Source organism: Megachile rotundata, chromosome 13 (genome assembly GCF_050947335.1).
Source record: "Megachile rotundata isolate GNS110a chromosome 13, iyMegRotu1, whole genome shotgun sequence".
Classification (NCBI taxonomy): Eukaryota; Metazoa; Arthropoda; class Insecta; order Hymenoptera; family Megachilidae; genus Megachile; species Megachile rotundata.
In genome coordinates this window covers 5650688-5664483 of record NC_134995.1, presented here as the reverse complement: position 1 = coordinate 5664483, position 13796 = coordinate 5650688, and the positions used below count along the sequence as shown (strand labels likewise).

At 32.8% G+C, this 13796-nt stretch overlaps 2 protein-coding genes across 5 annotated transcripts; both read left to right on the top strand.

The window, feature by feature from the left end:
- The first annotated feature begins 194 nt into the window (after positions 1–194).
- On the top strand, positions 195–4967 carry LOC100879667 (uncharacterized). Of its 3 annotated transcripts, none has more exons than XM_076539104.1 (3): positions 195–787; positions 2189–2391; positions 4195–4967. In XM_076539104.1, the coding sequence occupies exons 1-3, from the start codon at positions 619–621 to the stop codon at positions 4852–4854; spliced, it is 1032 nt and encodes a 343-aa protein (XP_076395219.1). In that variant the 5' UTR covers positions 195–618; the 3' UTR covers positions 4855–4967. The 3 variants fall into 3 exon arrangements, with proteins under 3 accessions (XP_076395219.1, XP_003701367.3, XP_076395220.1); XM_003701319.3 differs by having other exon boundaries at positions 197–787; positions 4198–4967; XM_076539105.1 differs by having other exon boundaries at positions 675–787; positions 2194–2391.
- Positions 4968–5395: 428 nt separating this feature from the next.
- Mlc1 (Myosin light chain alkali) lies at positions 5396–13287 on the top strand. Of its 2 annotated transcripts, XM_012280811.2 has the most exons (6): positions 5396–5527; positions 6117–6144; positions 9191–9499; positions 10109–10195; positions 10558–10625; positions 12832–13287. In XM_012280811.2, the coding sequence occupies exons 1-5, from the start codon at positions 5525–5527 to the stop codon at positions 10587–10589; spliced, it is 459 nt and encodes a 152-aa protein (XP_012136201.1). In that variant the 5' UTR covers positions 5396–5524; the 3' UTR covers positions 10590–10625; positions 12832–13287. The 2 variants fall into 2 exon arrangements, with proteins under 2 accessions (XP_012136201.1, XP_012136199.1); XM_012280809.2 differs by lacking the exon at positions 10558–10625.
- Positions 13288–13796: the final 509 nt, after the last annotated feature.

The window sequence follows — 13796 nt, the reverse complement described above, 5'->3', positions numbered from 1 at the left end:
TACTAAATTCGTGAATTCCTGCATTCCCCAATTCCTCTATTTCCCATTTCCCCAATTTCCTAATTTCCCAGTCCCCCAATTCCTAAATTCCTCAATTCTCCAATTCTCCAATTCTCCAATTCCCCAATTCCCTAATTCCCCAATTCCCTAATTTCCCAATTCCCTAATTTCCTAATTCCCCAATTCCGAAATTTATAAATTCCAAAATCACTATATTCCCTAATTTTCCCTCAACTCCCAAATTATTATACTCCTAAATTCCCCAATTCTGCAATTCCCAAAATCTGAAGTTCCCAAATTTCCAAATTCCCAAATTCCCAAATTCTCAAATATCTACAATATTTTCCTAGATCTCACCATTCCAAAATTCTCAAATTTCAATATTCCCAACACGCAAACTTCCAAATCACCAAATTTCTCAATTACAGAACACAAATCTCTACCAGTCACAAACCACTCAGAACGCCACCACTCATAATGATTCTCAAGTATTACAGCGACCAGTAATGTATTTTCCCCCTGCTCACCATTATCCCCAGGGAATCCCACTATATCCAGTATTGTACTTATTACGAAAATTTTTTGTCGGGTCCCCTCGGACCCTTTCCAATTACGGCAATGCATGTTTGCCATGCACATACAAAATATGACGATCGTTGCGAGTCGCAACAGCTGCGATTTCAGATTGTGAAACTGAGGATGCCTCAAATCATGGTCGAGGCATTTGCAAGAAGTTTAATTGACAAGATAATGCTGGAAGCTTTCGACTCCATGGATCCCAGCAACGGTAAATTATTATCTCATTAAGCGAACGACGTAGTTAAATATTATTTATCAAATATTCAAATAACATCGTGTATCAATTTGCAGGATATTATTTTATCTTGATATATAAATCATTTAATATGTGTACATTATAAGCAATGTGTTCAACGCGGTTATTTTATAAAATAACCGGACATTTTGTAGAATGCGTTCGGAAAGTCATCGTACATGCTCCTAACAAGTTTTGGTCAGTCCATAAAATGTCGGGTCATTGTACAGAATGCCTAGAGGGTGGCAGTTAGGTTAGGTTAGGTTTGAACTCCTTAACCTACGGCTACGCGACACACACGTGACGCACACTACAGTTGGGTGATAAACCAGACTCGTATTTTCACAGTAATTTAATGTTGAGTTTACTTTTAATTATAATTTGTATTATCAAGCATAGAGGCAAAAACTGCCTAATATTTTAACATTCTTTAGTTGTCTTAAAGTTGTAACAATAATTAGGTGGCTGTAAACGAGGCAACTGCCTAGAAAAGTATAGGTTAAGGAGTTAAGGGCCACTATATACTTATAACATTGAAAAATCTGGAAAAGTTTGTGAAAGACCATGTGGAACAGAACAATTATAGTCCTTATTTCAGGTTGAACCACGGAGAGGTTAGATTCACCTAACCTAACCTAATACCCGACTCAACAGTGGACATTATATAAAATGTCAGAAGTTTGTAAAATAATATGCACATTGCCTAAAAATTGGGTATTCAACGCCCAGTCAATTAAGAAAATGCTCAAATTAAATATATTGCCCGTCACATATTTAAATAAGGTGAAGTGGGGTAAGTTTGTAAACGGGGCAAGTGCGTATACAGGCTACTTTTATTACAATATGAGCGAAATTTCTCCATTTGGTATGTTTGTTTCCTTGTTTTGTTTCACTATATCCTCTTTTATATTTCAGCTAATTGTAAGAGTACTTGTTTGCAGTATAGAGTACTTGCATAATACAGTAAAAAGCATTTTATAGTAGATTTGTTAATAATTCTGCTCTTGCCCCATTGCACATGAAATAAAGTTTCAAAGTATTTAACTTCAAGTTACGCTCTTACCCCATTTTCGGGGAAAGTACAGAGTAGTTGACATTCTAAACAATGTTCTATCAAAATCAAAATGCACAAGGAAAATTAAGGTCCTAGTTAATATTAATTAAATAATAGTAATTGTGCAAAGCGTTCGATATCGACAGCGTTAAGTATTTACATAGCAGACTGAAAATACTTACGGTTAAATACCAACTTTATAAAAACCAGTCTGCACTTACCCCACTTCACCTTATGTAAACATTTAAGCACGATTTTTGCAAATATTAGCAGAAATATTAGTCTAGACAAATTGCAATCAACGATAATAACCTTGCCAGAAAAGCTACGAATGCTGGATAATCGACAAGAATCGGATGGCATCGAATCGCAATCCACACGATCAACGCTGCAGATCTACGATCGCTCGCGTACAGAACCGGAAAGCACAGAGTTGATCGAGAAAATGGTGCGCGGTTTACATAATCTGCAAATCGGCGATTCAACTTTTGTGTCGTCTACTTTGTCCACGTTAGAAAAGCAGGTGAATTTTAGACAAATAAATAGCAAAGTTTTATTGTTAAATATAAATTTTATTTTACAACGATCGAAGAAAGTAAGATGGTAAAAGGTATCTTTTTAAATTTAAGTGAAAGAGTTGATGTATGAGGAACTACATGAATCGGTTTATTAACATTTTCGGCATTTTTAAAAAATGTAAGCTTGAAATTACAAATAAAATAGTTGACGTTCTTTTTTATTCTTTGTAATGAAGATTCAGAAAGTAACTTTGTGGATTTTAATCGAATTGCGGTAATTTACGTTGATTTATGATTGCTGTAATGTTACAAACGTTTACAAGTAAGTAAAGGCAGTAATGATTTGTAATTTTAATGAACCTAACAATTTTTACATATGTCGATACCAGTCGTTTCTTTTGCATCGACTGATTTCGATGAAATTTTCAACATATAAAATTTCAAAATTCTCTGCAGTAAATAAAGAAATAAATAGCAGCTTTGTGTATAATTTTATTGATTACTGACAATTCTAACATGATCGAATTCTAGTTTGAACTTTGAAAATAAAACTTTTTTTTTATAGTGCAACAAAAAAACAAATAATAATTCTATTTAAAATTATTTGCAAATAATTATGTCTATTGTTACGTATTAAAAATATTCTAACACAATCTGTACTCTTGTTTCTCTAATTTTAAAGAAAAATATGAAATTGTAATCACATGTCAAATGATTTCTCGCCGTCATTCAAAACGACACCATATTGGCGGGAGATACAATTCTTCTAACTGCACTTTCGCGACTACTGCACAGAATTATTCATAAATATACTCATTACCAATCAAGTATTGTTTATTGTAAAATAAAAACTGTCTCGGAAACTTTTAGACGCTAATTTAAATTTACAAAAAATATTTTTTTTATTTTCACGGGCTTAGTTATGAAGAGTTATTTTGTCGCGAACAATTGCAATTTTTTCAGAATAAAAAAGCGTCATTTAGTCATCAAATCTCTTTAAACTAAATTGGATCAATTTTGAAAATATGTCTGAAAGAGTGTAAATGGTATATTTTTCGCTAACTGTAGATTATGGTGTTAATTAACACACACAGAAAATATTATAAGACATTACATTTTGTTAAATATATTTATTTGAATATTTTTATAAATTACATTTGTGAAAACAAAAACATGTAGAATACAATATCTTTAACTTCACAAACTTTAACATTGCAAACAATTTAGATTTTCACATATAGATGAATTTGTTTCTTGTATTGATGCATATAGTTTTGGAAAATTTGGGAGAATTTTTATATTTGAATTTGAAGGTTCGAAAATTTAGATATTTGGAAAAATGGGAATTGAAGGATATGTTTGAAAATTGTTGAAGCATAAGAATTTAAGGAACAAATCTGAAAATTTCGAAATACGGAAACTTGAAAATTTCGTTACTCGAAAATCCTAATCGGTTATACGTTGCAGTGGAGCTTGTAAGTTGCATCACGAAATTGTTTATACAGCATATTTAGCTTTGCCAGATATAACCTCCTGCCATTTTTGTTCTAAAATAACGAAAAACCGCAGTGTTTATTTAAGCCATTACATAAGAGTCTGTCTCTATAATCAAAAGTTAAAACGTATAATACATTTACAAAATGTCATTAAATAAATATATTTAAACAATAAATAGATAAATATTTGTTGAACAATACATAAATATTTGAACAATACAAATCGTTTTAAATATTATAATGAATTTTAAAATACCAAATTCAACTTTTGATATATCTCAACTTCGTTACATCAGTATTTTACTATTCAAGCAGGTAAAACACGCCGTATGCAGTATCGGCAATACTTCTCCCGCAATCTCGACCATAACGCATGTCACTCAAGGTCAAGGGGACATGCATCAAATAATTCACGATGCAGTAATCGAGACAACATCAGATCCGAGCCGCAACCGTCAAGAAAAAGAACCCGATGTTTCGATCGAAGAAAGTAGAGTCTCCATCAACCTGCTTCATCGAATGATCGAAGAACTCGAAACGAAAGTGGAAGAACTCGTCAACGAGAAAGAAGAGCCGAACTCCAGTAAAGATAAAATTGCTGTTTGGGAAGAATCCGAGGAACAGTTCATAAGAACGATCGACAACGTCGACGACGCCGATCGAAACAGCTCCCCATCCGGAAACAACTTCAGGAGTAGCACGTGTGAACTCGCATACGATTTAACATCATCGCCCATAAGCCATTCGGTACCTTTCCCGAAGAACTTATCGTTAGAAGACGTGGCGATCGAAGAAATCGTATCCTCTCCTCTTCCCTCCAGCACCTCGCAATCTCCAAAGACCGCTCGCAGCGAGAGCCAGAAAAAATCTCGCAAGAACAGCAGCTCGTTATCGAGGAACCAGAAGAAGAAGAACATCCTAGGTAGAATGCGGAAACTGCTGCGCACCATTTTTGGTCGTCGGAAAAAATGACTGCATCGTGGTGTCCTCGACCGATTACTTTTCGGAACTTAACTTGTAAACCTACTTTTTAAGACAGAAATGCATTTACATGTCGAGGTAATAAAAATAACTGCCCAGTTTAATCGGCACCTGGCCACGAAATAGTCCGCGTACGCTAAACTCTCGCAGAGTTATATGAGACGCGAAACAAATTCCACGCGTTCTTTCAGACATAGTGGATGCGATGATGTACCTGGTACATACTTTCTGAATACAGTCACCGGTTTTGGTCAAAATTTTGGGGTCAACGACGAATATACCATCTTGGGCATTTAGGGTAATCGGGGATGTTAAGGGCACATATCGAAGGCCGCTTGACGGGTATTTTTGTTTGGCGCGTATACCCTGCGTTGCAGATCTGGCAGCCATGACATACGAACGCTACCGTCGAAAACCATTTATCGTAGTAGGAAGCACGTTTTAAAACCGCGATTGCCTCTCGTACTGTTTTTGGACCGCGGTGTTGCCGATACCCTGTTCGCCCGAACTGAGCCTTTCGGTCTGGACCTCCTTGTAATTCTCGTGTGTCCTGATCACTGCGCCATCTACAGAAATAAAATGAATAAATTTGGTAACACCCGATACCACTTCTGGTTCACGCTCCGTTCGGTTAACATCCAGTAGCACCAGACACACTACAATGGTGAGACTTACACTTTTATCTCGAGAGATTCTTTAACAATTTGTGCTAACTCGATTGCATTTCTTCTTCACGTTCTGCTGCATTTTTTAAATCATTTGTTTCGGGATATTTTTGTTTTTTATTGTTCACGATAATTTTGTATTGGGTACGTTTTTATATTTGGGTATGTTGGGTTTGGGTATGTTTTTGAAAATATTTTGAATTTAGAGTATACGTTGATTTATTTATACTGATTTAAAGAATGTGATATTTGATTTATACTAACGTTAATTATGTACTAATTTACTTATACTAATTTAGAATATTATGTGTTAATGTTTTGCTTACCCTTAAAATTTTACTTATACTAACTTGAAATACATATTATTTTATACTAACTTAAATAATAACTTATGCTGACTTAAAATGTGTTAACATTCTTACAATTCGAACTTATACAAATTCGAAGTATTTCACTTATACTAACTTAAAATATTAAGCGTTATTTTATTTATATTGACTTGAAATATAATAACCGCATGAAAATAAAATATATAAATATCTAAATTAATATTACTAAACTTAAATGATCGTGTTTTTTATTTTGCAGGCAGACCTTAGCGCCAGGGAAGTCGAAAGTGAGTAAAACATATGGAAAACGTTTCCTTGTGTGTACGTGTTTCTTGCTTATAAAAAATCTTCGAATAATTCTTGAGACAACGGTGAAGTATCGAGTGTATCGAGTAATAAGCGTTCCGCGGAAGTGAGGAAAATTGCCCGTGAAGATTGAAATGTCGTGAAGGGAGTAAAGATCAAAAATGTGCTTGTGATACACTTCCGTAAAATATCACCCTAGAAAAATGTGATAAAAGTTTACGTGTGTCGAACGTTGGCCACAAGCACTCTGTTAAAAAATTGCATGTTTCATTTAAGGGGTTGGAACGTTTTGCAAATGGGTCTGCACTTGTATCGCATAGTTTCACGTTTAGTAGCGTCTATACCGTGTTACGTAATCGTTAGCAAACGATGTAGCAGAGGTGTAATCACCCCGAATGGGAAGCACCATTTCAAAAATAGTTACTACTGTGTTCTTATATGGCTCGGCGGAGGTAATCTGACCCACTACTTCCACCAGCAAGTTCTTGAATCGGTTGCTGGGTGGGAGCTGCTGCGCCTTAAAATAGAACTATATTTTTGAACCAGGTACGCACGAACAGCCACGCTTCAGCTGATATTAACCCAGATTTCACGTTGTGCATTCTTCATTTAAAATGATCGAGGAAACTTTTTCCGATTTGAAGGAAGTTGTCGAAGTGAGGCACTTTTTATTTCCGATTATGGGGGCAGGAAGATGGGGAACGCTGTTGATGATTGCGTTGGAATTTGTCGATACGAAACTTATAGGGTAACCGTGATGTGAAGCGCCCAGTAAAAGCCTATGGCGGAAATAAGTTCCTTTAAATGGAACCAATGTCAGATGATAAAATTAAAGGAAATGTATGAAAGTTTTGAAATTTGAGTTTGTGATCAAATCGGAACCGTCGGGAAGAATGGGATTTGATGTGGAACTTTGGGAACTTGGGAATCTGGGAATTTTTTTAAAACTTGGAAAGTTTTGCTGATGAAAGTAGATGTTTATTTTCATAAGAAAGATAAATAAATTTTGATATTTCTTAATTTTAATCATTTGGATAATTTATCAGTTAAGTCAGTCAAAATTAGTTATTCACTACTATAGCATGAAAACAAATAAAGTTAAAATGTTTTGCATTCAGGGAACTAAGACTATGCAATTTATAGACTTAAATTTCAAATGCAAGTACATTAAAAGTTTTTAGAAGATTTGGACTGTGAGTGAGTCACGAATCAGATTCGTTTGATGGCAAGGGGTTAACAGTTTCATCTTCTGAAATTTCTATTTTTTTAACTTCTTTAAGTGGATATATTTTAAACTTTCCCTCATTACCGTGTTTATAGTTTTATAATAATTAACATAATTGGTGTCTTCATAATTTAGGTCTGATGTAAACCTACAGAATCTCATTTCTTTTTTCTTTCGGAAATTTCTTCTGCAAATAATATTTTCTCGTACCAGAAATAATTTACGTGACTGTCTCATAATTTTATTGTTACTTTAACGCATGATAAAAATAAGACCAAACCAGTAAAATTAACTACTGTTACACAGGATATTTTTTATATTTTGAGCACTCGACGAGAAGTAATTATAAAAAGAAAATAAGTTTAACAATAGATTACTTATAAACGATTCGAAATATAATACTTATGTTAAAGTAATATCTTTAAATCCTCGTTCAAAATTTAATTCGTTTTTTGAACAATTTTTATCTTCATGTGACAGTGGTTTTATTATCGAAATTCAAAAGTAAGGGAAAATGTTTATCAAGAAGCTATTTGGATTTTATAGTGTTTCATATGACATATATCAATCCCATCTGTTAGATTAGAAACTTTCATCCCCCAAAATTATTTATTATAATAATAATTTTCTTATCTAATATTTGTGGTCATTTCTCAGACTTGCACTAAAATTAGATCGCCTTTGAAGTAAAATACGAGACAGAACCAACTTGACTGCCAACCTAATATTTGAAATAATTTCTAAATGGAACGAAAACAAATAATCTTGCGCCTCGAGAAGATATTTATAAAATGAAATTAAAGAGACACATTTAGAACTTACCTATCAAATGCGGATACCTAAGGTCAATAAAATGTGGAATAAGGGTGCTCCAAGTTTTATTTCACAAAATGGTGGCAGCACATAATTAATAGAAATAAGAAAAGATTTTATTAAAAACTTGTAACAAAAATATAATGATGAATTTATAAAATTTATAAAAAACTGAATTTCTCAGGTCAAGAATTCTTTGATAACTGTTTTACTGAATTCAAACTTTACATATTACATTTTAATCTGTAACTAATACGGTAATTATTTCATCATATTGAAAATACAGTTGGAATCAGTGAGGTGCGCTGAGGGTTGTACAGAATAAGGAGTTAACTATAGAAGAAAAATAAAAAAAAATACATTAGAAAAGTCAACAATCGTTTTCTAATTAAACTTCATTTTCTTATTTACATTATGACGTTTTCTATTTTTATTCTACTTAAAAATCAGCTATCATTAACTAATAATGAAGTTATCCAATAGTTAGAAGTGAAAGAAAACTCCATTCATTAAATAAATTTTCAACGCATGCTGTTGAATTTGTATTTGAAATAATTTTATTCGTTCAACTCTCCCCAAAATTAAGTGGAGCGTTCATCAGTATTTAAACGGACCATTGAAAAAGAGCTATAGAAATATTAAAAAAGAATTTCAGTGATAATATTGTCTCTCATACTTATTACTTTATTTAAAAACTAAGTTATATTTCACAAACCATTAAAATACTGTTACATTTCACCATATTAACTAACAATTCTTTATCTGGTACAGTTCCTTCCTTCGAAGTTGTCCAAAACATTTTCAACTTTCTAAAATTTCATGAGTCTAAAACATTTACGGTTTTACATTTATTTGAAATTTCGGTATAATGTACGGATTTATTTGTATAATGTCGATACTCTGCAAAAACAACTTAGGTCACCTTGTATATGACAAATAATACGTTCGGAGATCACAAGCTAATTTGTAGGTTATGTTTCGTTAAATAGAGGCCGAATTTGCCTTCTCGATCTACGATGCCGATGGCACCAACGTCATCGACGCAGTCGACCTTGGTAACGTCCTTCGGGCCCTCAACCTCAACCCTACCAACGCTACCATAGAAAAGCTTGGAGGAACGAAAAAGAAGGGCGAGAAGATGATGAAACTCGATGAGTTCTTGCCAATTTATAGCCAGTGCAAAAAGGATAAGGATCAAGGGGTCTACGAAGACTTCATTGAGTGTTTGAAGCTATACGACAAACAAGAAAATGGAACCATGCTTGCCGCTGAACTTTCGCACACACTTCTTGCACTTGGTACTGTCATTGTTCTTACTTAATTTATCTATTTTATTTATCATACATTTAGTTATCAATAGTTACTTAAACATAATACTATGTTACTTGAACATTATTTATTTTTAAATATCAACTAGTGGTGTCTCTGCTCTGCTCGTATTTTTATTTTAAAACGATAGTTTACTGAGTTAAACGCAACTTGCAAATTTTTACATTTATACAATTTAAAAATGACACATCTTCAAATTTAGAAATCTAACTTGTTTTAAATTTTCGGAGAAATTGAAAAATTTGATAACAGATCTTTCGTGTTGCCAGTTGCTATAGAGTGGTCACAGTTAAAACTTATTATAACTTATAAACCTTCTAAAAATCTGATAAATAAATAAAAGTATAAAGCAACAAATAAAATAGTACAAAGGTAAGTAAACACTATAAGGTAATAAATAATTATTATTTAGTAATAATAAATGAAATGATAATTATAAAAAATGAATGATACTTTTATTTATCAGCGATATACAAGGTAAAAGGAACAATAGCAAAGATTAACGCTCTTCAGGTTTAAAAACGAAGTTTCGAAAAGAAGTATATGACAACTAATAATCATTTTAACTTATGTAACAGGTGAACGTCTCGAGGATGCAGAAGTAGACCAAGTACTGAAGGACTGTATGGACCCCGAAGACGAGGACGGTTTCATCCCCTATGCTCGTAAGTATCGATCCACATACAAAACAGAAACGTGCATCTCAGGAATAGGTGAAGAAAGTAAGAGTGTTAAATGAGCTGCATCAGTCACAATAATGTAGAGCATCGCTATAAAAAAGGAAAGCAGCAGTAAGCTATAGAAGAAGCCTTTGTTTACATTTTACCAGTAGTCGTTGATTTTGCAGTAGAAGTTCTACTCGAGAGAACTACCTCCGCCCCCATAAATCCCAGTGTTTTATGTAGTCGTAGACCCTTAGAGAATTTTACGCAGCAGCCCAAAAATGTCCAGGAAATCGCAGGGATTCGAACCCTCAGCTCCTTTTCTCCCCGTCACATGACATTTCCACGTGTTTTGTGTTCTACAGCGTTCTTGAAGAAGATGATGGTGCTATTATAAGCAGAGCTGATGTCAATCTCACAATAATCGTCCTTCGTAAGTACACCCTGTAGTGTATGCCTCCGAAATCAGCTTTCTCTCCTCTATCTCTTCTGCTTCTTCTTGGTCTTCGTCTGATGTCGTTTGTGAACTAACAAACGTTTTGTTCTTGTCTGGCGTTACGCACATCTCGCAGTTTATAGGACGCAACGATTCAACATGGCAGGGATGCTGAAATCGATAACCTGCTTCTCGTACAGCAACACGTACAAAAGCTTCAGACTTATTCATACACGAGGTCCGTGACTCAATAGAATCGTTGACGTAGATTTCATAAAATGGTGCTTGAGTTTTCAATGTTTCTGAAGTTAAAGTGGAACATACGTCCTTTGAGAACGCTTGGCGGTATGATATAATTCAACGTGATATTTTAGTCGAATTTAGTAAATTTATGTGAGATGTATAACGAAAATTATTTGGTAAACCTTTACCGAACGATTGAAATTGTTTAACTAATCTTTATCACAAAATTTTTACTAAAGTACAAGTATTGTTTTATAAACTTTTACCAAGGAAAAAAATTTATTTGACAAATTTTTACCAAAGAACAAAGTATATTTGACAAACTTTCATCACACATGAAAGTACTTTAAAAACTTCATACATTTTGCACATCACAAAACAATCAATTTTTAATAATTAAAAATATTTTGAAACGTTTAGTTGATAAATTCTTCTATTAAGTAGTAATGAAAAGTATAAGTTTCTTTAAATAAGAATTTACGAATTAAATTGTAAAATTTAAGTACACATGTGAAGCTACGTTGTATAAATTATCTATTGACGTCACGGATTTCGACGAACTTCTTTAATTTACAGCAAAACTCTGTGCCGATTATAAATGTCAGTGTAATTATATTAACTATCTATGTTGTTAACTTCCAGTAATACTTCTATCAATGGAAGTTTTCTATTGTCTTTTCTGTACTCAGTTTTAAGTTACAGGTGCTTATTAATATTAATGAACACCGACACTTGCAAAGTGTACGTTCTCGCAACATAGCCGAAGTTTATGAGACGTACGCGATTGATTAAGCATAATGCGTTCACTACCGTGAGAGTCACCGACAAATTGCATCATAAATCTGATATGATGAAATATTCAAGAGACATAATTACTGAACAAATTTTGTTACGATATTAATATTGGGATTATAGTGTGAAGTAAGAAATGAAATGTCTAAATTGAAAAATTGTAAAATTGAACAATTGAAAAATTGAGAAACTGAAAAATGCAAAAATTGAAAGGTTAAATAACTAAAATGTAGAATAATTGAAAGTCAGAAGTTTCCAGAATTGAATAGTTGAAAAATTGAAAAAATTTAAATTGAAAAAAGTATCTTTGTTAACCATTTTAAGCATTAAAGTTTGTCATACAATAAAGCTGTAATTAATTTTTTATTTATTGTTCACTATCGATAACTACGATTTTGATACAATTCAAAATATTTTCACTGTTTTCATTTCTTACTAAAAGTACATACATTTATAATACGTCGAAGTTTGCAGAGTATAAATAAATCACATAATCTACACGATTCTCGTTTATAAATTACAGCGATATTGATATTGGGATTATAGGTCGAAGTAAGAGATGAAATCTTCAAATAGAAAAATTGAAAATTTGAAAAATTGAAAAATTGAAAAATTGAAAAATTGAAAAACTGAAAAATTGAAATATTGAAATATTGAAATATCGAAAAATTGAAAAATCGAAAAATCGAAAAATCGAAAAATTGAAAAATCGAAAAATCGAAAAATCGAAAAATTGAAGAATTGAAGAATTGAAAAATTGAAAAATTGAAAAAATCATTTATTTTACATAGTTCACTCTTCAGACTTCGATGTATCAACCACATTTATCTATCTATTCATCCGCATCATCTATTCAAAAATAAAAATTGTCGGTGACAATCACGGTGATAATGTGAACAACGTGTAACGAACGTTCACGTGAACAAACTGAGACAACGTGTAAAATATTTCCAAGAAATCAGGACTTCGCGAATCAGATTTTTTTAATGCTTATCATATACGGTATGGCTTATTTTTGTACACCAGGCACCAAGTTCGATTGACACAGCGGTACACTGAATCCGCGACCTACGACTGTTGTAAATACTTTTTTTTGCTCGTTGTCATTCGACTTGTGCCATTTTACCCTGAGACGAAATGTTAATATCGATCGTTTCGTTCTTTTTAGCGTTCCTTAAGAGACTCTGCGAGAGAGCGGACGAATGAAGTAACGACACAAACATTGTCATGCCGGTATTCATCCGTCGACAAACTACACATCGAGGGAAACAGTTCATCATATTCATCACACTAATCATCCCCTGTTAAAAAATTACCAGGAGCAGCCGAAACATTTCATATTTTACGCGTAAACGAGGAAACATATTTCGAGTCAACGTCGCCGCCATCGCACCCTTCGAGGGGAAACAATAAATTCAAAATGTTGCAAGATGAATAAAATTCCGTGAAAGGAAAGACAATATTAAATAATGTTCAACGCACAAAGCCATCGTTGTTTGATTCGGTTTAATATACATTTAGCTGTAACACGAAACACGTATTTATAATAAGAAAGATGTATCATATCTTAATATATGTGTACTAATATTGTACGAAACCGAATTAAAAGATCGATGTTATTTTACTCCTCATGCTTAATTTTATCAACCCCGAGAAACTTTTGTGGCTTCACGTTGTTTCGCATTTGCATTTCGCAATTTTAGTTACGACTTCATAATTTTATAAATCATTAAATATTAAATTCATTTAAACCCCATTATTTTAGTTTCATAGATAAATTTCCTAGTTTTAGTTTCGTAGTCACACTTCATAATTTTACTTTCAAAGATAAATTTTGTAGTTTTAGTTGCATAGCTAAACTTCATATTTTTAGCTCCATAGATAAATTTTGTAGGTTATTTCGCTGCTAAATTTTATAGTCTTACCTTCGTAGTTAAACTTCATGATGTTAGTTTAGAAGTTACACTTTATAATTTCTGTTTCATATTAAAATTTTACAATTTTCGTTTCGTAGTCAAACTTCATCATTTTAGTTTTGCAGTTAAATTTTATAATTTTGTTCCGTAATTAAATTTTATAATTTCAGTTTCATCATTTAATTTTATAATATTAGTTTCACCAATCAATTTCATA

What these genes read in the sequence shown, in the direction of transcription:
- Mlc1 (XM_012280809.2), top strand. An exon ending in GCACACACTTCTTGCACTTG is followed by an intron (nt 9,500 to 10,108) that starts GTACTGTCATTG and finishes CTTATGTAACAG; the next exon opens with GTGAACGTCTCGAGGATGCA. An exon ending in CGGTTTCATCCCCTATGCTC is followed by an intron (nt 10,196 to 12,831) that starts GTAAGTATCGAT and finishes CGTTCTTTTTAG; the next exon opens with CGTTCCTTAAGAGACTCTGC.
- LOC100879667 (XM_076539104.1), top strand. Translation starts at nt 619, where the DNA reads ATGCATGTTTGCCATGCACATACAAAATATGACGATCGTTGCGAGTCG. An exon ending in CTCCATGGATCCCAGCAACG is followed by an intron (nt 788 to 2,188) that starts GTAAATTATTAT and finishes TAACCTTGCCAG; the next exon opens with AAAAGCTACGAATGCTGGAT. An exon ending in TGTCCACGTTAGAAAAGCAG is followed by an intron (nt 2,392 to 4,194) that starts GTGAATTTTAGA and finishes TTACTATTCAAG; the next exon opens with CAGGTAAAACACGCCGTATG.